General features: G+C 57.4%; 1 protein-coding gene across 1 annotated transcript; it reads right to left on the reverse strand.

Moving 5' to 3' along the window:
* Position 1: 1 nt before the first annotated feature.
* On the reverse strand, positions 2 to 23,585 carry LOC122385939 (plectin-like). Its single transcript, XM_043374638.1, has 19 exons — positions 23,150 to 23,585; positions 16,661 to 16,728; positions 13,374 to 13,546; positions 12,903 to 13,082; positions 12,378 to 12,554; positions 11,254 to 11,547; positions 9,477 to 9,609; positions 8,698 to 8,975; positions 7,322 to 7,417; positions 7,042 to 7,167; positions 4,429 to 6,754; positions 4,009 to 4,170; positions 3,536 to 3,708; positions 3,061 to 3,219; positions 2,638 to 2,829; positions 1,663 to 2,296; positions 1,273 to 1,411; positions 940 to 1,073; positions 2 to 639 (listed from the first exon to the last, which is right to left on the reverse strand). Exons 1-19 carry the CDS (start codon positions 23,260 to 23,262, stop codon positions 386 to 388), a joined length of 5,811 nt encoding a protein of 1,936 aa, XP_043230573.1. The 5' UTR covers positions 23,263 to 23,585; the 3' UTR covers positions 2 to 385.
* Positions 23,586 to 23,697: the final 112 nt, after the last annotated feature.

Here is a 23,697-nt window from a genome sequence, read left to right on the forward strand (position 1 = left end):
CTGTCGCAACGCCGCACACCGAGGTTGCAGCACGTATATTAAAATAAGGTCGCTATATCTCAGAACAAGTACGATGGCGTGTAAGCATTATGAACAATGAGCAGCCTGGCTATGCGTAGAGATCACCAGAGTACTCCTGGTGGAAAGACACTACAATTTAACCGGCGTGTTAGTCGCTCCCACCCGCCCCTTGATCCCGGTCCACACACTCTCTGTGCGATTTCTCTCCCCTGGCTCCCTCCCCTCTGTCGCTCCGGTCTCGCTGCCAGCCGCGGCGCTGTTCCGCGGCTGGCCGCTCGTTCGCTGTGTGTCGTGGCGCCGCCGACGGTCTGCCAGCGCGGCCCTCGGTCTGTCCCGTCCCGTCCCCCGCCGCGGGTCGGCAGTGTCACTGCGGCGCGACGGCCGTCTCCGCACCCGCGCCCGGCGGCGCTAGGTTATTTTTGGCGCGCCGCAGGATGTCGTGCGTCTTGCTGAGCTGGCGGAAGATGGCGCGCTCGACCCTGGCCTTGCGCTGGTCGGCGCGACTGAGCTTGTCGAGCGCCTGCTGGAGCGCGGCGCGCGTGGCCGTCAGCTTGGAATGCATCATGTCTCGCTCCTGGCGCAGCCGCTCGGCCTCCGAGCCGTCCGCCGGCGTCGGCTCTGTCGGAGACGCAGCACCGTCAGGGAGGATGGCCAGGGGTCAGGCGCAGGGGGATTTCGGATGAGCCAAGGGCCAGGCATCCCAGCATGAGATAAAGGATAACCCCGAAAAAAGAGACTAACTATAAATGCGGTAAACAAATTGACAATTCGTTCAGCGACTTCCCCCATCCGCGGGCGCACATCCCACAACCCACGTCATAGGGAGTGGACTGTGCCGACTATATCCCAGTAAACCACAAAGAGCCACGTTAATCATCACACAGACGGAGCCGGTGCCGTGCGGAGGGGCACTCCTACCTGTTTCGCCGGCGGCCGTCTCCGCCAGCTGCTGCTGCTGCCGGCCGGGCCGGGAGGCGGTGCGCAGCTGCGGGCCGCGGTAGCAGTCCGACTCGATCCCCAGGTCGGGTGATGAGTACGCCGACGTGCGGTCACTGTCGGTCAGATACGATGGGCGACGGGTCAGCAGCGGTCACAAATGGGCCAGTCAACGGCAGACTCAAGCTTTCCCAATCATAATACATTTAGAATGTACTAAATGATTCGGATATTTTTGGTTCCCCACTGACTGATTTCAGCGTTCACGCATCAGCCCATGCTCCTATACGGTCGTGCTTTCCTTTCTGCCCGTACCTCTCCTGATGCACGTCGGGGCCGTCCGACTCAGATGTGCTCCGGCGCACCGCCGGCTCCGGCTCCGGATCCTTCTCGGCAGGCTCCGGCTCCGGCTCCGGCGGCAAGCAGACCCGTGCTGACTCCGCTGGGCTGCCGTCTGTGGACAACGGATACCAATCACGACACGAAAACCAATTTAACGGCACAAGGCTGAGACAAAGCCGTGCGGTATACCGAACAGCGACAATTATACTAGATAGCCGCAAGCCAATTAACTACATGTAGTACCTAGAGGCCGACGGTCTGTTCGGGGTACAATCAGTGAACTGCAGTGAGCTGCTGGAAAGTGCAGCCATGGCTATCGCAGCTGTGAAGCTGTCTTTATGAGTGTAGCTGGTCAGAACTCACCGTCGAGCTCGTTCAGTTTGCTGCGCATGGCCTCCATCTCGGCGTTGACCTCCTCCAGCTGGGCGCTGACCTCCTGGAGGCGGCGCTTGTCCGTCTGCATGGCGCGGCTGAGCTCGGCCAGCCGGCGCTGGCACTGTCCGTGCTCCTCCGCCAGCCGCGCGCGCTCGGCCTCGGCCAGCAGCCGGCGGGCCGCCTCCGCCTCGGCGGCCGCCAGCCGCTCCGTCAGCGCGCTGATCTCCTGCTGGAGCTGCTGGCGCTCCAGCGCCCAGCCGGCCCACTTGGCCGCCTCCAGCCGGCGCTGGGCAGCCACCTCGCGCGCCTCGCCCTCCAGCAGGCAGCTCTCGGAGCGCAGCAGCCGGCCGCGACTCGCCAGCTGCGCCCGCTCGCCCAGCAGCCGCAGCTTCTCGCGGTTGATCTCGAGTAGCTGCGACTCGCTGCAGCTGCCGGTGGTGGCTGCGGGCGGCGGCCGCTGCAGCAGCTGCTGGCGCAGCTCCTCCGACAGCTGCTCCTGGCGCTGGAGGGCGGCCTGGGCCGTCTCCAGCTGCCTCTCCAGTCGGCGCACCAGGTCAGCGGACGGACTGCGCGGCCGGCGCCGGCGAGACTCCTCCGAGGTCCGCTCCCGGTCCGTCTCCATCTGTGGGCCGGAGTGGCGTCAGCGAAACGGTGGGGCGGGTCAAAGGGCAAAGACGTGAACAAGTCACTGGTGACTTAGCTGCGGGAATGGAACTTTGAGTCTAGCCACGCTTACTAGACAAGAGTTCTGACATCGAGGAGTTTCGTCAAGTAATGACAAAAGGATAAAAGAATGCGAAAACCACTCATTTACGCATTAACCAGCGAATCAACCAATGCATGTGTAGGGGAGTTTCGTTCATGAAATTTTGACTCGCTGACAGCCTACAGCTGCAATAGTCAACAGTCAACACTTAACAGCGTCTCCGTTCACCAGGACGTGCGGGCGGCCGGCTTACTTACCTGAGTGAACCGCTCTCGCAGGCGCACCATGTCGTCCGAGACTCGCACAAACTTGTCCTTGAACTCCTCGGCGTTCAGCTGGGCCAGTCGCAGGTTGTCCTTTGCGCGGGAGAGTTTGGCGCGCAGCTCGTCACAGCGCGCGCGGCTGGCCGTCAGCTGATCGGTGGACTCGGCCAGACGCTGCTCCGTCACCTGCGGGGTAGACGGCGGCGTCAGTGGCGACGGTCGGTGCAATCGCTACACGGAAATAATCGTTAAATGACCACTAAATGCCCTACGAAAGCGGGTGTCTTCATGTCCAGGAAATCGATATCCTTTCAGCTAGCTAGTCACCAATCAGCATTTAACAAACCCATTCGAGCCTCACTGGCGGCCCAGGAATCTCAGTGCCCTATCGTAGCCGGGTGTAGCAGCGGCACTGACCTCCAGTTTCCTGGCCAGCTCTGAGGCGGCAGACGGCGACGGCGGCAGCTCCCGCTCCAGCTGGCGTCGGATCCTCTCGTTGGCGACAATGGCTCGCTCCAGTTGCTGCTGCAGACTGTGGATCTCCGTGAGCACCTCCCGCGGCACCAGCACGCCCGACTGCAGGGGGTAGTAAGACGGACAGTCAAATAGAGTACGAGGGTACGCATTTGCTTCAGCTTACCACTGCTTCACCCTCTCATCCGCTGACCGTTCGCTCGACACTGCCCCCTCCTGACCATCGGTCCGCTACTGCTCTTCCAGCCTGAACCCTGAAGCTGTTCCCTGAACGACTGCCCGCCACTGCCTCCTCCCTCACTCCTGGCCGTCCGCTTCCGCTACCTCTTCCTCCTGACCGTCGATCCGACCACGCAGCAACCACTGCGCACTTTCTCCGTAACCGTTCACCGTCCGCCCGTCCGCGAGGGGCACTCACCGGCTCCGTCTGTGCGTCGGCGTGCCTGGGGCGCTGCCCGCCGGCCGGCACCACCTTCCTGTAGATGTCCACCTCTGCACGCAGCGCGTCTTTCACCTGGTGCAGGCTCTCGATGTGTGCCTCCAGCTCTTGGGCCTGCTGCGAGCCGGCACCGCCCCGCGGCCGGCGACGGCCTGCCGCACACAGATACAGACGTTGTTACTTGCTATGGTATACGCATTACGCGCCCACGTTACCATGCAAATCAATCATATCTGTTGGGCTTGGACCAATTTTAGTACAACACGTCTATGAGACTTATATGCACTCTTACGAACACTCAAGTCAGTCTCAAATCAATATGAGGCACATGGTCGCTAATATGAAGAGACTCGCTAATTACTAGTCCCATGAGTCCTGTCGTTCACCGGTGCGTCGGGGACCCGGGCACTGCGACCCACTGGCGCTCACCAAACCCCGCCGGCCGTACTCACCGCGCTTGGCGTCTGAGTCGGACTGCTGCGCCAGCCACGACTCTGTGCGCGTGCCCAGCGAGCTCTGGTCGAGTCCGATGCGCGCCAGGCTGACGTCCCGGTCCGGCTCGGACCACGCCTCCGACTCACTCCAGTCGGCCGGCGCCGGCGGCGGCGGCGGCTCTGGAATGACGGGCGAGACGGTCAGAGCTGTCTCATTGGATCGGATAGGAATGGCACGGGACGGGCGCTAGCGAACAGTGAACACGACAGGCATTCTGGAAAATAAGGACGGATTTTCACACGGAGCTAATTAGTGACGGAAATAGTCACAGTGTAATGTCTTCAAAAGCGGTCATCGGCTCTTCATTAACTTCACATTTAAATTTAAGTATCCCACTGCCTAAGAGTATAATCTTCTAGCCCATACAGTGAACTCACCTTGAGATTTAGGGTGGCTGCCGTGGCTCTCGCGACTCTCAGAGGCGACAGCTGCCACGGCCGCAGCCGCTGAAGCTGAGACAGGGACATCCTTCTCGGGCACCGGCGCCGGGCCGGTCGTGTCAGCTGCAGAGGCGTCTGCCGGGGCCGGCGTCTGCTCGGCCACCGGAGTCGGGGCCGGATCCACGGCCGCCGTCGGCAGCTGGCCGGCGCTGCGGGTCGGCCCGGCTGCAGGCGGCTGTGACCTGCCGTCGAGCGCCATCAGCTCGGCAGACTGGGCGCGCGCCAGGCTGAGCAGCGGGCTGAGCGCGCGCTCCACAGCGGTACCCGCGCCGGTGGTGTCTGTGCTGCTGGCGCGGTCCGTGGTGCGCTGCCGCTGCACCAGCGAGCGGAACCGGTCGCGCACGTCGCCCGGCAGTCGAGCCGTCAGCTGGCCGCCGGCCCGCTCGTCACCGCCGCCGCCCAGCTCGGTCCGCGGCGACAGCGGCTGCGGCAGCTGCCGCTCCAGCTGGCGGCGCAGCTCGGCCACCAGCTGCGTCTGCTGCAGCAGCTGGGCGTCTCGGCCGGCCAGCTGGGCGGCCAGCGCCTCCAGCCGGTCCGCCTCTCCGGCCGGCCGGACCGTCACCTCCGCCGTCTGCACGGTCCGCTCCGCAGTGGCGACCTCCCGCTCAGCCGTCTGCACCGTCTGAGACGCGGTCTTGGCACGCTCCTGGGCGGTTTGCGAGGTCTGGGAAGCGGTCTTGGCACGTTCCTGAGCAGTTTGCGCGGTTTGTGAGGCGGTCTTGGTGCGCTCTTGGGCGGTTTGCGAGGTCTGCGAGGCGGTCTTGGTGCGCTCTTGGGCGGTTTGCGAGGTCTGTGAGGTGGTCTTGGCGCGTTTTGCGCTGGTCTGGGAGGTCTGTTCTGTGGTCCGAACGCGGGCTGCCGCCTGGGTGCCTTGTTCCGCGGTATTCGGCGCAGATCCTGCCTGTACCTCCGCGTCAGACGTCTCCACCTCCTGAGCGGGCGGCCGTTCGGACCTCTGTTCGGCCGCGCTCTGCTGACTCTCAGCAGCGCCGACAGGAGACACCCGGAGCGAGCCCGGCGCCTTCCCGCCTACCGAGCTCTGCCGCTGCGCCTTCCCGATGTCCCTGGGCGCCGGGGTGGGCACGGCCGGGCCCTGGTCGCGCACCGGCTCCAGTTCCGGGACGTGCAGCGACGACTGTTCGGCGAGCGGCAAAGCAGCCGAGCCGTTCAGAGACCACTCGCAGCCGTCCCCACCGAGCAGCAGGGACTGGCTCAGCGACTGCGAGAGCTCGCGGCTCTGCAGCAGCGAGCGCTGCAGCTCGGCCATGTGCTGGGCCGTCAGGCAGCTCAGGTCCAGCACGCCGCGTTCCTCCAAGTTGAGCAGCATCTCCAGGAAGTCTGCCAGCTGCTCGAGCCGGCGCTGCAGCAGCTCGGCCGCCGACTGCGTGTCGGCTAGGCGGCGGCGCAGCTGGGCCTGCTCGCGGACGTGGTTCGCCTCCGTCTCGTGGTACTGCTGCCACGTCGGCGCCGCGACCGTCTGCTCGATACGCTCGCGCAGCGCGCGCGCCTCGCACTCGTGCTGGCGCCGCTGCTGGTCCAGGTGGCGCAGCAGGGCCGCCTTCTCCTGGTCGCGTTCGGCCAGCAGCTGGCGGGTCTGCAGCAGCTCGCGCCGGTGCTCGCCGCTGGCCGCCAGCTGCTGGTCGCGCGTCTCCAGCTGGTCGCGCAGCTCAGCGATCTCGTTGAGCTGTCCCTCTGCCAGTGTCAGCTCACGCTCTCGGCTGGCCAGCGTGTCTCGCAGCTCATCCATCTCCTGCAGCTGAGCGCCAGCGGAGGCCAGCTGGCGCTCGGTGGCTCTCAGCCGGTCCGCGGCGCCGGCCAGCTCCGCCAGCTGCCGCTCCCGCTCGTCCAGCGCCTGCCGCAGCCGCTCGGCGTCCGCAGCACTCTCCTCGCGCTCCGCCAGCTGCCGGTCCTTCACCAGCAGCTGGTCGCGCAGGTCAGCCAGTTGGGCGCGCAGTCCAGCCGCCTTCTCTGAGCCAAACTCGCTGGGGTCTGACGGCGCGGCCGCCGACTGAGCCGAGTCGGCACCCAGCTCCCCGGCGCCGCCCAGCTCGACGGCTGTCGGCGCGCCGGGCCGCGGCGCCGCCAGCTCGGCGCACAGCTCTCCCAGCTCGCGGCTGAGCCGCTGGCGCAGCTGCGGCGCCGGCAGCGGCTCGTCCAGCAGCCGGCGCTGCTGCAGCAGCCGCTCGCGCAGCCGGCCGATCTCCGAGTCTCGCTCGCCCACCAGCAGAGTGGCGTGCGCCAGCTGGGAGCGCAGCGCTACCACCTGTCCGCAGATAAGTCAGACAGTCAGCCAGTGGATGACATGGTTCGAAATCGGTGGATAAACCAGCGAGAAAACGGTGTACCGTGTCACAATACGTTGCTAGAAGGTTTGTGAGATATGTGGATCATCGAGTAAAGGGAACGACCCAGATTACTAATTGTTTGCTCAGCTCACCTTTTTTATTTGGGCCAATCGGTATTTATATTCCAATAAAAAGCGCCACGGGGTTCAGGGTATCGATTCTGGGCTACTACATAGCATACTACATAGCTAAAGGTTTTCCGTACCTGGCTATTGACTTCCTGCAGTGAGCTATCCGTGGCGGCGCGGTGTGGTGAGCCCGCCTTCGGATGAGGCGAGGAGCCGCCGTCGGCCGCGCCGGCGCCGCGCTCCTTCAGCTGCGCCAGGAGACGCTGTGGATATACAATCGACAATTAATAGCTATATAGACCACGCTGTTGGACAACATGGGTTTTAAGTCGGTAATGCGAAAGACCCGTGGCCATAATGCTCAGTCACCCCTTTGTTGTTCTATTCCGGAACCATCCGTCTCACAGAGTAGCTGACCTGTATCTGTCGCTCCTTCTCCAGCACCAGTTCCATCTTCTCGTCCTGCAGCTCGCGGATCAGCTTCTTGTTCTCCTCCAGCTCCGTCCACAGCCGCTGTCAGAGCCGGGCATCAACAGGTCAGACGGGCGTCACGTAAGGCCTCAGCAGCGCCACCTAGCAGCAGTACTGGCAGAATCGCACAGCAGAGGACAGCCGCGACCGCTTCCAAAGTTAACATGGCGCCGTTCACAACATAAATATTTACGTTAAAGTAAAGAAACACTCTGGTAAAAGGTGTAGCTAAAATTGATTGTGCTGAGCTGGTTGCAGATAACACATAGCTGCTCATGCGTCACAAAACAATTGGTCAGGGAGCGCAGTCCGTAGGGCAGGTTAGCGAGAGCAGGTAAGTTCGACGGGAGAGAGAGAGGGGTGAAAAGAGAAGATCGGAGGGGAGAGGACTACCTCGTTCTCCTCCTCTGCCAGCTCCTTGACCTCCCAGCGGTACTTGACCAGCAGATCGTTCATCTGTTTCATCTCGGCCACCATGGTGCGAATCTTGCGGTCCTTGCGCTGGGTCTCGGTCCGCAGAAGGTACACCTGTACCTCGTGCGGAGTTAGAGGAGGCGCCGGCGCCGCGCCGCCGCCACACAGAGACGGTACGCACTGGGGGAGACAGGGATGGGCAGAGGATGAGGAACAGGGAGGAGAGGAGGAAATGGGAGAGGAGATGAGAGGAGAGCGGGGAGAGGAGAGGACCTGCAGCAGCGGACACCGGATAGGCCGCCTGGCCACTTACCGTGGAATGGCCCGGACGGGCCGCGCGCCTCCGCCGGGCTGGCGACAACGCACCACGATAACCGCCACCACCCGTCAGGCAGCGGCAGCAGTGGGCGGTCTCAACGGTCAGAGCGGAGTCCAGTGTATTTCTTACAAAAGACACACATAAGCACCCATGCACCTATTCACTCGACAGCCGCGGCACCAGCACACGCATCACATGAAAACAACACACCACAATCCCATGCAACGCCAGACATTCATAACACATGCGCATGCAATGACACAGAAACACGCTCAAGGATGGTAACGAGCATGTGGCACCTATGAGGCACGCTATTGATCACCGTGAACCCAGTTGTTACCCCGTGGAAACCCCGCAGATGAGCGTTATGCCAGTGATGAAAAATAATAGCAACTCATGACAAAAGGTTCATGCAACAATCAAAAGTGACAGAAGAAATTGACGTTGAACAGCTCACGAGCAAAAGCCATTCCAGCAGCACTCGCGAGGCGCACGCACATTTACAGCGGAGATGGCGGCGGCCTCATTAGGCCGCCGACTGCCGGCACGTGGCGCAGCCGCGCCGCGCAGGTCGCACAGGGGCACCTACCGCCGTCTCGGCGCTGGGGGCCGCCACCGCCGTCTGGGCGGGGGCGGGGGCGGGGGCGGCGTCCGCCGGCGCGCCCTCGGTGCCGCCGCCGTCACCCGTGGCCAGGTACTGTTTCATGGTGTCGTGCAGTTTACGCTGCTCCTCGATCAGCGACTTGACGTGCGCCTCGCTGCGGCGCTGGGCCTTTTTGGCGGCGGCCAGCTCTGCCTTTCGTTCGACCAGCTGGGCGCCGACCGACTGCAGCGCGGCGGTCAGCGTGGCCTCGTTGGTGGCCGCCGCTGCCGGACAGGTAACCGGTCAGATGGGATACACGAGGTCATACGATGATACCTCGTCATACGATACACATACGATACCTCGCCAGATGGGATACACGAGGTATACGATACGTCGATACCTCGTCATACGATACGTATACGATACCTCGTCAGATAGGATACACGAGGTCACACACGGACAGCCGCGGTTAGATGGCACGTCAGACGGCACGGACATGTTGTCATACACTGACTTACGAATACACGGATGCATTGAAACAGACACTATCAGACGTAAGGATGGGGAACACAACAACGATCTATTGCAATAAAATCCCTCAATCCGATTTTTACTGCATCAGTCATATTCACTGCAGCGTTCCTCAAAACACATCAGCACACAATCCCACCTGCTAGTCTCGCCACCGGCCGGTTAATCCGTTGAGGTAACTGACCGGTATTTACCCCGATGGTCTGTTTCCCACGCCGCTCAATCTGTCCCAGCCGACTGTCTCGACTGACCTTTGAGCCGATCGGTGGCGCGCTGCAGGGCCTCCTCCATCTCCACGAGACGAGCGCCGTCGGCAGCTCGGCCGGCCGTCAGCCGGTCACAGGTGCGCTGCAGCTCCTCTGCCGCTGGTGGTCTCTGCTCCGCCTGCAGGGCAGGTTAGGGGCGGTCAGAGAGGTCACAGGTGCGCTGCAGCTCCTCTGCTGCTGGTGGTCTCTGCTCCGCCTGCAGGGCAGGTCAGGGGCGGTCAGAGAGGTCACAGGTGCGCTGCAGCTCCTCTGCCGCTGGTGGTCTCTGCTCCGCCTGCAGGGCAGGTCAGGGGCGGTCAGAGAGGTCACAGGTGCGCTGCAGCTCCTCTGCCGCTGGTGGTCTCTGCTCCGCCTGCAGGGCAGGTCAGGGGCGGTCAGAGAGGTCACAGGTGCGCTGCAGCTCCTCTGCCGCTGCTGGTCTCTGCTCCGCCTGCAGGGCAGGCCAGGGGCGGTCAGAGAGGTCACAGGTGCGCTGCAGCTCCTCTGCCGCTGGTGGTCTCTGCTCCGCCTGCAGGGCAGGTCAGGGGCGGTCAGAGAGGTCACAGGTGCGCTGCAGCTCCTCTGCCGCTGGTGGTCTCTGCTCCGCCTGCAGGGCAGGTCAGGGGCGGTCAGAGAGGTCACAGGTGCGCTGCAGCTCCTCTGCCGCTGGTGGTCTCTGCTCCGCCTGCAGGGCAGGTCAGGGGCGGTCAGAGAGGTCACAGGTGCGCTGCAGCTCCTCTGCCGCTGGTGGTCTCTGCTCCGCCTGCAGGGCAGGTCAGGGGCGGTCAGAGAGGTCACAGGTGCGCTGCAGCTCCTCTGCCGCTGGTGGTCTCTGCTCCGCCTGCAGGGCAGGTCAGGTCAGATCGGGTTAGGGTGGGTCAGGCTAGGTCAGACGGCCACGAGTGCGCTGCAACTTCTCAACCAACAGCGGCCTGTGCTCCGCCTGCCATGTCAGGTCCAATCAGATCAGCAGTGACGTCAGGCGTAAGCCGGTCTAAGGTCCGCTATCACGTAAGTGTTCCGACGTCTAGAAATGGTGAGCAGTACTTAACTCTTCTTGAATTTTCCCCTCAATCCTTTTACATGGAGTTGAGCTGGCTGATACCGTCGTCACTGCTTAGGAAAAAAAACGTTTCACTTTTCTTTAATTTCAATTTCAAATTATCATGTGCATTAACGTAGGGCGTCATTCCACCCATATCTCGTTAGCCCTAAAAGCACTAGGCTAGGCCACAGTTATAAAGGACAAATTATGGGCAGGACTGTACACCGATTGTGCGCGCGACTAATTGCCCGTGTTAGCCCGAAGAAACGGTCGTGCTCGTAACAAGAGTTCGTGTATCGCCGCTCAGGTAACACTAGCTGAACAAAATTAAACAGCGGACAGACAACCCTGACAAAAAGGTAAGGCAGGCTGAAGTCTATTAACCGAGCCTTGTTGTTTGACTGTTTCGGCGCCCGAACAATAAGATCAAAGGGTGTTGTCTGGCAGATGGGGCGTGTGAGAGGCGGCACGAGTCCAAACTCCGGTCAGAGAGGTGAGACAAATGGCGTCTGGTTCCGGCCGGACCTGGCACGCCACCAAACAACAGAACGGGGCGCCACTTCACCACGCAAAACAGACCAAAATAGCGCGCTTACTGCGCCGAACTATAAAGTGATTGGGGCCAGACGGAGAGCGCTTCTGTTTCCCGGTATCGGGGCTCGGATGGATTCTGTAACCCCTTCCCTGTTTACCAGTGGAGAACATCAGCGATAATATACGAGGCACCACGAGACCGACCTGTAGCAGCTGCTTCCTGAGCCGGGTCAGCTCGGCGCCGGTGCTCTCCTGTTCGGTCTCCAGCTGTTTGAGCTGCTGGGTCAGCCGCTCGACCTCTGCGCCGCTGCGCTCGCGCTCGGCTCGCAGCCGCGCCGTGTCGGCGGCCGCGCGCTCCTGCTGCTCGCGCAGCTGGCGCAGCTCGTCGGCCAGCTGGTGGCAGCGGCGTTCCTGCTCCGGCAGCCGGTCGGCGGCGGCGCGGGCCTCGGTCAGCTGCCGGCGCAGCAGCTCAGACTCCTGGTCCCGCTCCTCAGCCGTCTGCGGGAGAGGGAAGGCGAAACATTCAGTGAGCGCAGGTGATACCGCTCCGAACACTAATTGGTACCTATATGCAGATGACACTTAAGGCCGCCGTCCACTGTGCGGAACGCGTGCGGTCCGTACGGAATTTAACACAGAACCCTATGGGCGCATCCGGTCCGTACGGAAATCGTGAGCGCGCTCCGTCCGGACCGCATCCGAACGGCAATCAGCTGTTGATTTTCCGTCAGCTCTCCGCATGCGTTTCGGATGCGGTTGCTACGGAGACGGAAGAGTGATGTCCGACGCGTTGAACTTTTCTGCGGAAAACGCATCCGGAACGTCCGGAATAGACGTGGTTTGGGGCCGTATCGGAGTCGAACATTGTGAATTGTACGAAGAATTGGAACTCGATCATCATGAAGTAAGTAAAAATTATTTCCTTAGAATGGCAAGCGTATTCGCTGCTGGTTCCTTGCAATATTATATTTGGTAATAAGTGATAGGAAACATTTATTAGCTCTCCGCATCCGGACCGCATCCGGACCGGATGCGGCCAGCGTGCGGCGACATTCCGGACGGACTCCGGACGGAATTCCGTCGCAGTGGACGGCGGCCTTTACTCCCTGCCGTCCGGAGATAACGCCCGTTCAGTCAACCAAAGTTACAGACTACAGGGCTGACAGGCCGGAGAGCCAGCAACAACAGCCAGCACCATCGAGCCACAGCACATCCTAATGATGCGGCTCGGCTTACCAATTATGCTCACCAGTACCATCGCCACAGACCAGCTCGGCTCGCTCTGGTATATAACGCTATGTTTCATCTTTCCTAGCTCCGTCACCCACCTGTTTCATCTGCCCGAGCGCGTCCTGCAGCTCGGCCATCTTGGCCTCCAGCTGGCCGAGCTCGTGCTGGCTGTGGCACGCCGCGTGGTCCACCGACAGAGGCTCGAAAGCCCTCAGGTAGGGCTGCTCGATGGCCGACCGCTCCGCCAGCGCGGCACGTTCCTGGTTGGCACGCTCCTGGGCGTAGTGAGCGGGGATGGTCACCGGTGACAGCGACACACACAACTTCAGACATACACGCCGTCCAGGCACCGAGAACGGTAAGCACAAACAACGGTCGTCAGTCCGGCGACAATTTACCAGCAGGGCAGGCGGCAATAATCAATTAGGAGATTCCGCCACCGACACACTGACCGGCAAACGCTAACCAGCGCGGTAGTATTCAGCGGCCACTCTGGAGACCAATCCACTCAGCTCATAAACTGTACACACTCAACAGCAAAGCGGTAAGCCCATCGAAGGCCCATCGCCCATCGAAGATCACCCCCCTGGATCCACCAATCACAGCACACAGCCCCCACTGACCAGCGCGTTCTGCAGCTCCTCCAGTCGCCGCTCCAGCTGGAGCCGCTCGTCCTCGGCGCGCTGCTTCTGCCGCTCCAGCTCGGCACCGTACTGGTGTTCCAGACTCTCCAGGGCGTCCGAGGCGTGCCGCAGCAGCTCCTTCTTCTGGGCCAGCTCATCACGCAGCGTGGCCAGCTGCACCTGTGCGAGAAACCGGAAACGTCACATAATGCCGACAGTAATGTGATACCGACGGCCACCGGATATCGACGGCCGTCCGGATATCAGTGGGCATAGATTCGCATTACACAGACGCCTACAATGTCCGACGTCCACAACTGCATCGATCTCAGAGAAAAGACAAGGGAAAAACGCAAAAAGCCTGCTAGTAAGGATCAACTGCATCGCAATAATATTGTCGGCTAGTATCGTGAAGCGGAAAGCAGCAGACATTCAGTTTCGGTAGGGCACGAGGCTCGAGCCTCACCCTACCTTGAGGTCGACGATTGTATTTGTGTCGTTGTCGGGCGCGCCGCCGCCCGGCAGTCGTTCCTCCAGCATGTAGATGCGCAGCTTCAGCTGGAAGTTCTCCTGCTCCAGGTTCCTCTGCTGCTGCTCGTATTCCTTCATTGTCTTGCGGCCCGGGGAGGCAGCGCCCCCACTCACTGTCCGCACGGAAAATGCACGTCAAAAAAGGCATAGCCAGACATACAGCATTATTTGAGTCGAGTAAATACGGAAGCCGAACAACATTTGAATAATACAAAATGTTCTCACGTTGATCGATGCAAAAATATAGCGAACATCCCGACAACATTATGATGAAGCACGACACCTAGATTAGGCAAGGTAGTAGGAACACCTGCTACAGTGCACAACTCTGTACTAGTTCATCTCATTCGCTACTGAACCAAGGCATCCCGGATCAATTTTACGTTCCTGTTTCGTTCAGCCACCAGCGCAGACGCTCGATTGTTAAGCAGTTAGCGTGACTCCTCCCTGTTCCTGTCAGCGGCCCCGCTCCTCTAATCCCTGTCCTGATCCAGTTGACACGTATCCCGACATACTACCGCGGTTCAGCAACAGGCGACACGTGCTGCTGTTACCGTGAGCCGTGCAAACAACACGGCCTACATTCGGCGGCAAAAACCGCGGCCGGCCCGGGTCCGCGCGTTGGCGGGTCTCCCGTCGGCCGGGCTGCCGGGGAGGGACGGTCCGCTGGCAGCATACCACGCCGACGCCGACAGCGCTCAGAAAACAACCGGAACGGAACGCACTAGCCTTCTGGCTCAAAGGTCAGCGCAGCGTGCCCAGAACCCAAGCGGCATTATATGGACTCCGAGCTCAAGCGGCACCGGCCAGACTCGGGGAAATCTCAGTAGTCCTTCGGTAGCTTGATGGCTCAAGCATAGGATATCCTTTTTTTATTTTGACAGCAAAGAGCCTTTGTTCAAAATGTTGGCAGTGATGAAAACGGTAAGTACTGAATACTGATCTTACAAAAGTCGTCATGTATTTTCTGATTACAAAGGAGCATTGCAAGTGTGGAACCTACGACCTCACTTCTGCGTCAGACTTCATTGCGGTAAATATAGTGGATTACACTGAGGGCGAGCAATGCCCTCTTCTCCATCGGCTCGGTGGAAGATAACAACGCAGTAGGTACGTAGTATACGGCGAGTTGGCTGCCGGAGCGGCGCCGACGGGGTGACGGTAGCGGCCAACTGCGTCACCGGGGGGCGCCCAGTCGGTCAGGGTCGGCAGCGCCGCGGGCCGTCCCCCACACCCCATCAGCCCGCCGGCTGTGACCGCGCCAGTGGCCAGACAGATCGTCCCGCAGACAGGTCAGGGACGACGCAGACCGCGTCCCCAACAGCGAGACCAATAAACAGGGCCCGTTTCTCGAAGGCGTGCAGTCAGACCGACTGACCCTATCGCTGACAGAGTGGCTTCAATTGGCCGCCCACGACCGGCAGTTCTGCGGGCTGAAGATGGACGAGAGGTCGCGGAGGCGTCAGCGACCCGTGCCGCCAGTCCGTCTCGTTTGAAAGGGTCGGGACGCCGCTGTTGCCCGTATCGCCTTTGAGACTATCATGCTTCTCAACACATTATTCAGACACAATTTCATCCAAACGAAAGCTGAGTGAACGAAACGAAAGCACATCCGCGTTTTCGGCCAGGAAGTACCGCAAAACGTTACATTACAAGGCGCCCTCGTACACGCTGGTGTTGGGGCAAGGGAATCGAACACCATTTCGGCGGAATGCCCCGGTCTCACATTGAGCCAAGGCGACCCTACCCATCTGCGGAGCCTCCGTAGCCCCGTCCATCACTGACGGTTCCAAACAGCTCGACACACGACCCGCCCCCGAACTGCTCCATAAACCACCCACAGACGCGGATGGGCGCAGCTGGGCGGCTTCCGAACGGCATGCAGCTGGCTGGCAGACGAAACTGCGAGCCGACCGAGGCGACCAGGCTTCCTCCTGATGTCTGGACAAGTGGCTGGTTTGGGAAATAGCTGCGACAAACAGCCGGGTCACCTTTTGCTGCTTAGGCCAGTGATAGACTTGCGAGCAGCTGCCACCGTCGACTTTAAACAAATTTATTGACTTCAAACGTCAACTTCACTGGACTTCAAAATGTTGCTATTTGAAAGCTGAATCTTCTGCGGACCCGTTTCGGCTCCCACTCTGTGTCGATCTCCGCCCGAGCGATGTCGGACGCCGAGGGGAAGCGATGAGTGATTGCTCGGCGGCGGCCCGGTTTGGTCAGCAAACAGCGCCTCCCTGTACGCGGCGTGTGGCTGTCCCAGACGGCGGGGCGCCGCGCCGGCTCGCCTAAACACACCGCAGACGGACGGACGGAAGCGGTAAGGCCGGGCAGACGGTCCGCGGCAGCAAACCCCGACGGTGAACAGACATCTCTGGCACACGCCGGGGGCGTGGATCAGGCGACTATATCATTCATCCGAGACCAGACAGCAGCAGCACCAACAGAGAATGGCAGGCGACTTGACAAAGCCGCTTGGACGGACGTCTTTCCCGGATAGGCGGTAGTTATCGCCGCTTAGCGTGCGGTTAAACCGTGCGTTCGGTCAGGATTCAGGAAGCCCGTACTACTCATCGTCCAGACTATCCAGTCAGGTGCTCGCCGTTCGCCGTTCGTTCAGTTCGTTCGTTCACTCTTACCACTTAGGGCGGTGGCCCCTCTACCCACTCAGTCAGGTGGCCCGTCCTTCTGCGCCCGCCGGCTGCCGCTCGTCACACGGTGACCCGTCGCGGAAGTGGCTGTCGCACCGGCCGCTCAGTGACCCACCTCTGATGGGTACCGGGTCGACGACAGCGAAAGTGCGCCGCCGGTGCCAACCCAAGCGACGCTAGCGAACGACGGGGCTGGCCACCTGCCTCCACAAACAACCGGTCTTCGGTCGGTCCTCCGCGGTACGCAGCCACAAACACTGATGCGGGCGCAGGTCGGGAACTCCGCACAGCGCACGGGAACGCTCCCGAGTCCAGTCTCCACGTCCTGAACGTCACACGGCCCGAGTCGGCAGTCCAGCCACAAAGGGCTCTCGTGATGGTATTGCGGTGCGCACAGCTTACAGCGACCCTTCGTCCATAAACCACCTCCACTACGCCCTGCAGTTGTTTGGTCACTATTGACTGTTGATCATAGGAGCAATTAATCACTTATCCTAAAGCAGGCAAGTGCTAAGAAAACATGAAGATCATCAAGGATGCCGTAGCTAGGCCAAGCAGCGGGTGCTGAGTACTTACGGAGACTGGCCGCGGAGTTGGCGTGCAGGTCCATCCTCGTTATCTCCGGTAGATGGGCCGGGTTGGTGCTGAAACAGACACAGGGTGGTCGGTCAGCTCAACAGTCTCGACACAGTCAACACGCTGGTCTTCGCGTGCGGTCAGTCAGCTCAGCAGTGTAGTACAGACAACACACTAGTCTCTGCTCAGTCAGCTCGACATCCAGGCGCATTGTACAGAATCGTCTATGGTCAGTCAGCTCAGCAGTCTGGCAAAGTCTACAGATTTTATCACGGACTGTGTAAAATAAGCAGAGGTGACGTGCTTAGGTATCAGAATCACTCAAGTAATTGTGTGCACTTCTAAAAGAATAAGAATCGTGAGAAAAAAAGAGCAATTGAAAACGAGGCTCTTCATCCCGAAGCAAAGTGTGAAAGAACCGTCCGTTAGGAACCCGTAGTAAATCATCATTCACCCTCCTCTCGTTGCCTAACGAGTTTTGGGGAGGGAGAGGGAGATACCGCGGCAAGTGCAGTGTGGCTGAGACCTGGCAGCGCTCGGTCCCATCGGTGGATCACTTCCTGTCCGGGACGCCAATGGCTGCTGGCAGCCGGCCACCAGTACCTGCCACTCAGGCCTCCCTCACGCACGCACTCATAGCACCACCACACAGACACCGGTAACCGCTCCGGAGGGACCGGGAAGTCGCCACCCACTCCTCAGCCTCTGCTGTATTTAAAACTCAGCCGTGCCGCTTCGAAAGACAACCAAACTAGTTGCACCGGTGATCTGAGTGGATCGAGTCTCCGAGCTGACCAAGACGACCTACCACAATGGGTGACAAAAATAAGTCACAATTTCATGAAGTCACGACGTACGAACGGATGATCGAACCAAACGAACTGAAACAAAAGTGGAGCATCCACGATAATGCTGCATCTCCATATGCTCCTGCTTCGTAAGAACTTTTTGTGATTTTTTTCTTTTTCACTATTCTCTTGCTGATAAATTTGTCGGTTCATTTTGCGACCTGTGTGTTACCATCCCGTGACCCAATTGTTGGGGACCGATTCCCCCGCTGATGATCTTCCTTCATCACTTTGGGTCGTATCAGATAATTGAGGCATATATTCAAATAAGAGAAGGAAGGTAAGAAGCGACCGAAAGGCTTACAATAATGCATCACTGCGCACTGAAAATGCATTCCCGTTGAATCGACATTGCTCAGTTGATCCCACGGACATGGCCGCCAGCCGCCAAGCTGGCGGCGGGCGCCAGAGGCCGCAGCGAGCCGAGTTCTGAGCAGAGAGCAGGCCGGCTCATCAGCCGACATTGATCGGCGCGGCGCGGCGCGGCTACCGGAGCCGGCGGGAGCCGCTCTCCGCGGATCGCGCGCGCGGCGAAATGGCGCGCCGGTGGCGATCGATCTGACCCGGCCTGACCTCGAACAGAGGGGATGGTGGCGGGGCGGAAAGAGGGGGAGAAAACGGGGGAGCTGGGATAGGGGCTGGGCTGTGAGGTGGAGGGGTGAAAGAGATGGCATGGAAGGGGAACGAGGGCGGAATGCGAAAGAATGAAGTGGGGAGAGAAGAAGAGGGAGGAGTGAAAGTAAGAGTAGGAGTAGGAGTAGGAGTATAGCAGCGAGAGCGATAGCGAGAGCGAGAGCGAGAGAGAGAGAGAGAGAGAGAGAGAGAGAGAGAGAGAGAGAGAGAGAGAGAGAGAGAGAGAGAGAGAAGAGAGAGAGAGAGAAGAGAGAGAGAGAGAGAGAGAGAGAGAGAGAGAGAAGAGAGAGAAAGGGGGGAGAGAGCGAGAGAGAGAGAGAAGGGGGAGAGAGCGAGAGAGGGAGAGAGGGGTGGATAACATGATGGAGAAATAACAGACTTCCCCAACCTGACCCAGCAACAAGGTATATACCCGGGAGATCGACATCAGACACAAAATCTTGATTAGCGTGCACGGAGCGGCAGAACAGATCGGTAAACGGTCGGAACTCCAAAAGGTCAGCGCACTTCGCTGAAGCACCATCCGGCCATCTTCCCCGCAAACATTTGTCATTGTTGAAAATTATACTGAAACCGTGATCTTTCAATCAAGTGAGGAATGAGACCCGCCGGCAAATATATGTATTTACTTTTTCATCTAACGATGAATTAACGAAACGCAGCCCTCTTTTAGCGAGTTGCGTTAAACTCTTCCTTCAGAAAAAAAAATGTTTAGACTGTCACATAACTTCAAAGCTTACCTAAAAACAGCACTTTGATTTAGCCACCCGCTTCTCGCAGTTGATGGAAGTCGCCAACGCACATACGGAACGCTCCCCATTTGCTCGTCGTGAAAGTACAAACAAGTTAAAATATCACCACTTAGCACTTGCACAAAAATATACGCAACCACTACAACATCTTACAGATTGGCTTGGCACAGTCTTTGGCACAACGTCGACACACTGAAATCACGGCCGGGCCGTCGCCCTCGGGAGCTGTCCCATCACGTCTCTCCTCTCCGAGCGCCGGTCACTGCTGGGGACCAGTGATCCGAGTCCCGCGCCATCGCGTGGCCTCTCCAGTGGACCCGTGGCGCGTCCCGTCCGACAGGGCGTCACCCGCCGAGCCGAGCCCGGCCGCCGCACTGCCGCGCCGCTGCCGACACCAGCAGCGGCCGTCCGGCCCGGCCCGGCGCGCCGCCGACGGCACCGTCCGACGACAGGCGCGTGTCGCTCGCCCCGCGCCGTGTCGGATATTTATAGAAACGCGTGGAGGACCCGAGAGATTTCCGAAGGCACCGTCCCTTATGGCCAAAACTCGTAGATATGAGGCATTCCATAGTTGCTCAAATGACACAGGACCGAAGTTACCGAAATTTAGTGAAAAAGCAAGCTATAAGGCAGAAACGGAAGAAAGGCGATGGTGTAATAGCATGTCGACGTAGGTACATATATGTAAACCCACGCACCATAAAAAAGATCCCGCCATCAATACACGGGTTTCTACTCTGTCACTCCCTCCTAAGAAAAAAAAACTATGAACGTTAACGTTTCGTTTTAAGAATTCATACAAGTTCAAAGCCTTTACAAGAACTATCAGGTTACCAAGCAAAATGTTACCTTTCGATGACTGATGACAGCGACTATCCGGTCAAATAGAAGACTCGAAATACAATTCTAAAATCACGGAAAACATTGATTACCTATTCAAAATAGTCCACTTTGCTAAACGCCAACCATATTAACGTGAGTTACGCGTATGAGGTCGCACCTCACGACAAACCACGTCCACAATGCTGTAATACTTTCACACTCTTTGTACATACATACTGAATAACGCGAACAGGTGGTAGCGGTGGGAACGTTTCGACCTCCCATTGAGAATCGATAATAACATGTTAGCGTGTAAACAACATTGGCATTCTTTTTGAACTATTTATAAAAAGACATTCCAACATGTGACCAGTTCCCAGGATGCTAAAGAGCCAACATATGATTAACCCGCGCCGGGCCGGGGAGGTGTTTGAACACCCCCCCCCCTGCGGTTTTTCGCGGTTATCTCAAAAACGGCCGTTTTTGGCACACCTGTTCTGCATCTTTTCCACACATGTTGTGAAAATTTTAGACCCAGGGCTCTCAAGGTCAGGTCACCAGGTCAGGTCAAGTGACCTCACCTCAGAAAAAGTTTCAATCCACGTCATAGCTACACCTACTTAACGATCACCTTGAAACTTTCAGCGATTGATAAGATTAACAGCATGTACAAAATGTATATCTGGGAATTTCGATATCGGTGACCTAAGGTCAGGTCAATTTTGCGACCTCTCCATTATAAGTCAATGAGAGAAAATTGAAATGCGCCTCTTTTGGACGAATTATGTTCAAAACCCTCATAAACATCAGTTCATAGGTAAACATGACACACTGAATCGAAAAAATGCACCTGTGACTCCTCTGTGTGCCCCTAAGGTCATTTCAGGTCATAAACGGTCACCGGCAGTTTTTTGGCTATAACTTTTGACTAAGACGTGCTAGAGCGATGAAAACACGTCAGCTGTATTCAGCTCGACGACACGGATCGACTGATATGCAACATGACCCTTTCCGGTCAGGTCATGACCTTGACCTGAGGTCAAATTTTCAAAATGACCTTTCAAGGTCAACAAATAGTTCATTCGACGCGTCTCGACGAAAGGAACACGATACTACCAAACGTAATGTCGTGGCTCTCTTGAGTCAAAAGTTATTGGCGAAAAACCATTTTCGTGAAAACTGCTATTTACAGTCATTAAGAGTTTTTGCCCTCTGGAGGCTAAACCGTTGACCTGAGGTCAAATCTGAGAACATAACCCAGAAAGGTCTGTGAACGGGCTATCGAATGCGCTTTTCCGCGGCGCTGAAGCTCTACTGGTTCCCGAGTTAGCCGTTGGCAGTTTCCAAAATTGTTGAAATGGACTACACTTGACCTTTGATGACCTCTGGCGACCTGACCTTTGAGCTGACCCAAAAATGACCGAAGTGTTTTCGTCCTTATTTTTGACGCTCTTTCGAATGCTGGTTACCGCGCGTCGCTACGTGGCGACGTCTAACTCGCCCCGTCCCGGCGCGGGTTAAGAACTGGTGGCACCTATTCCACAGCTAAAATCACAGGTGAAATCATTCACTGTTGCATTTGGTATTCATTTCATGTCTAATGACTGTTGTGTTTATACCCTAACCCTAGTGGGTACTCAACTGGCACAGGTACTGGCTGTGGCCATGTATCCGGCCAATTTTTTTCAGTGACTGGTTAGGTAGTCTAGTGTCAGTGTCTTGGTTCAGTGTCTTGCTTTCGATTGGCATGATCATTGATCATCTCATCTGTATCATTTGACATGTAATTAAGCATAATGGCATTTGGCAGAATTGATTTGCAGGTGGGAAAGGGTGAATGGGTCATACTAGCCTGTGTAGGCTAGAGGTTTTAAGTTTTTTCTCCCACCAGTTGTCAACATTATCAAGAATAAATCTTGTTGTTTATCATACTTATCATCCACATGCCATAAGGCCTTCCTAAATTCTGCGTATTTACTTACTTACTTAGAAAGTACGGGATTTGGATAGGCCAAAGGCCTTTAGAAACCTTTCTAGTCGAGCTCCTCGTGCGTCTGACTATTCAGCTGCGTGAGGGGTGTCGTGTGCGAGGTGTGCCCAGCAGTGGGTGTCGAGCCGGTTTTTGAACTGGTTCAGAGTGTCAGAGCCGACGACCTCTGGCGGTAGGCTGTTCCAGTCGTTGATAACGCGGATGGAAAACGCGTTGCGCCGGATCCTGGAAACTGCTCGCGGCTTGACTAGTCTCCATCGGTGTCCTCTTGTTCTGCTGGATGCCATCTCGAAGAAGCTGTGAGGGTCTATGTCGAGTCTACCGCGTAGCAGCTGATAAACCGCGATCATATCACCGCGCCTCCGTCTGTAGTACAGCGTTGGCAGCTGCAGGGCTTTCAGTCGCTCTCGGTACGGGAGGTGTCTTAGATCCGGGACGAGCTTGGTCGCCCGTCTCTGCACCCGCTCTACCAGCCGCTGGTCCGCCCGGTTGAAGGGACCCCACACAAGGTTCCCGTACGCAAGGTGGGGTCGGACAAGGGCCTTGAGGAGCAGGGGGAGGGTTGATCTGTGGAGCAGGTGGAATGACCAACGAATCAATTACTGCCTTACTGACGGCCGCAGCAGCCTCTTTCCGAAACTTGAGCTGAGCATCCATGAGGACACCAAGGTCTCTCTGAACTTCTGAGTCCGCGACAGTTTCTTCCCCATCCAGTATGTGTGGTGCTGATTGCCTCCACCGATGTGGAGCACCTTACACTTTACAGGGTTGAATGACAGCTGCCACCTGCCTGCCCAGTGAAGTGCCGCGTTCAGGTCCTCCTGTAGAGATTCGGAGTCAGACCGAGAGCAGATACGTCGGTAGAGTTTACTGTCGTCGGCGAATATCTTTATCCGGCAATGCAGTGGTTCCAGCAGGTCGTTCACGTATGGTGTGGAGAGTAATGGAGCAAGGACTGAGCCCTTAGGAACACCACTTGGTACTGGTACAGCAGCCCAGTCAGACTTGCTGCTTCCAAGGCTGACTCGCTGCTTTCGTCCATCCAGGAATGCACCAATCCATCTGAGAATCTTGCCTCCATTGCCATGAGCCTCTTCTTTCTTCAGTAGGCGTCTAGGTGGAACTGTGTTGTATATTATGAGTAAAAGTAAGAAGTATCAGTTATCAACTTCACAGGTGCTCACTTGTCTCAAAACATATTGGCGATAAGACAGTATTATTTAGAATAGTCATTCAAAGGGCCCAATTGAAAAAGGAGTGACACAAGTTGGGTGTTGATAAAAGAAGTGGCTCAAGCTGAAAAATAGAACACCTTAGACAATGCAATGCAAAAAGTAGAAAGAGATGTTCAGCTTTACATTTTAATAAATATTGAGTAAAAAGAGTAAAAGCTAACAAAAGCAAGTTAAAATGTAAGAATCCATTTAAACCCCATTCAACTTACCTTGCCTCAAGCTGCCAGTCGACTCCCGTAACATCAACATCAATTGACTCTCTAGGCAGTCCTTTGCTCAAGGAATCTAGGCCATTCTTAACTGCTGAATCATGACCTGGCATCTTAACAAAAAAAGCAGATGCAGCTTAAGTAAACTTAATAATGAAGTATAATGTTCAAACTGATCTCAATCTGTGGCGGTGAATCGTATCTCAGAATGAGAAGGCGTGATGTCGAACACTTCCGAGATAATTTTAGCTGCATGTCAACCTATGCTACTCTCATCTTAGTGAAAAATAGAATGTACTACATAGGTTATCAAAATACATCGAAATTGAGCAACCGAAAAATCTCAAAACGTCCGTAAATCCACGTAAATCGTTGATTCCACACCACCGTCAGTCAAAAGTCAAATTGAAATCCAACGGCACAAAAATCACATTAATGTTTGTTTGTATCAATTGCACCGGAATTGTACGTCTTCTATTTGAACATTTGCGCCTTGAAAATCAATAGCTTCTAATAAATGACGTAAAGTGCGTTATATTCATTGTATT

The sequence above is a fragment of the Amphibalanus amphitrite genome, unplaced genomic scaffold (assembly GCF_019059575.1).
Source record: "Amphibalanus amphitrite isolate SeventyFive unplaced genomic scaffold, NRLGWU_Aamphi_draft 000235F_arrow, whole genome shotgun sequence".
Lineage (NCBI taxonomy): Eukaryota > Metazoa > Arthropoda > Thecostraca > Balanomorpha > Balanidae > Amphibalanus > Amphibalanus amphitrite.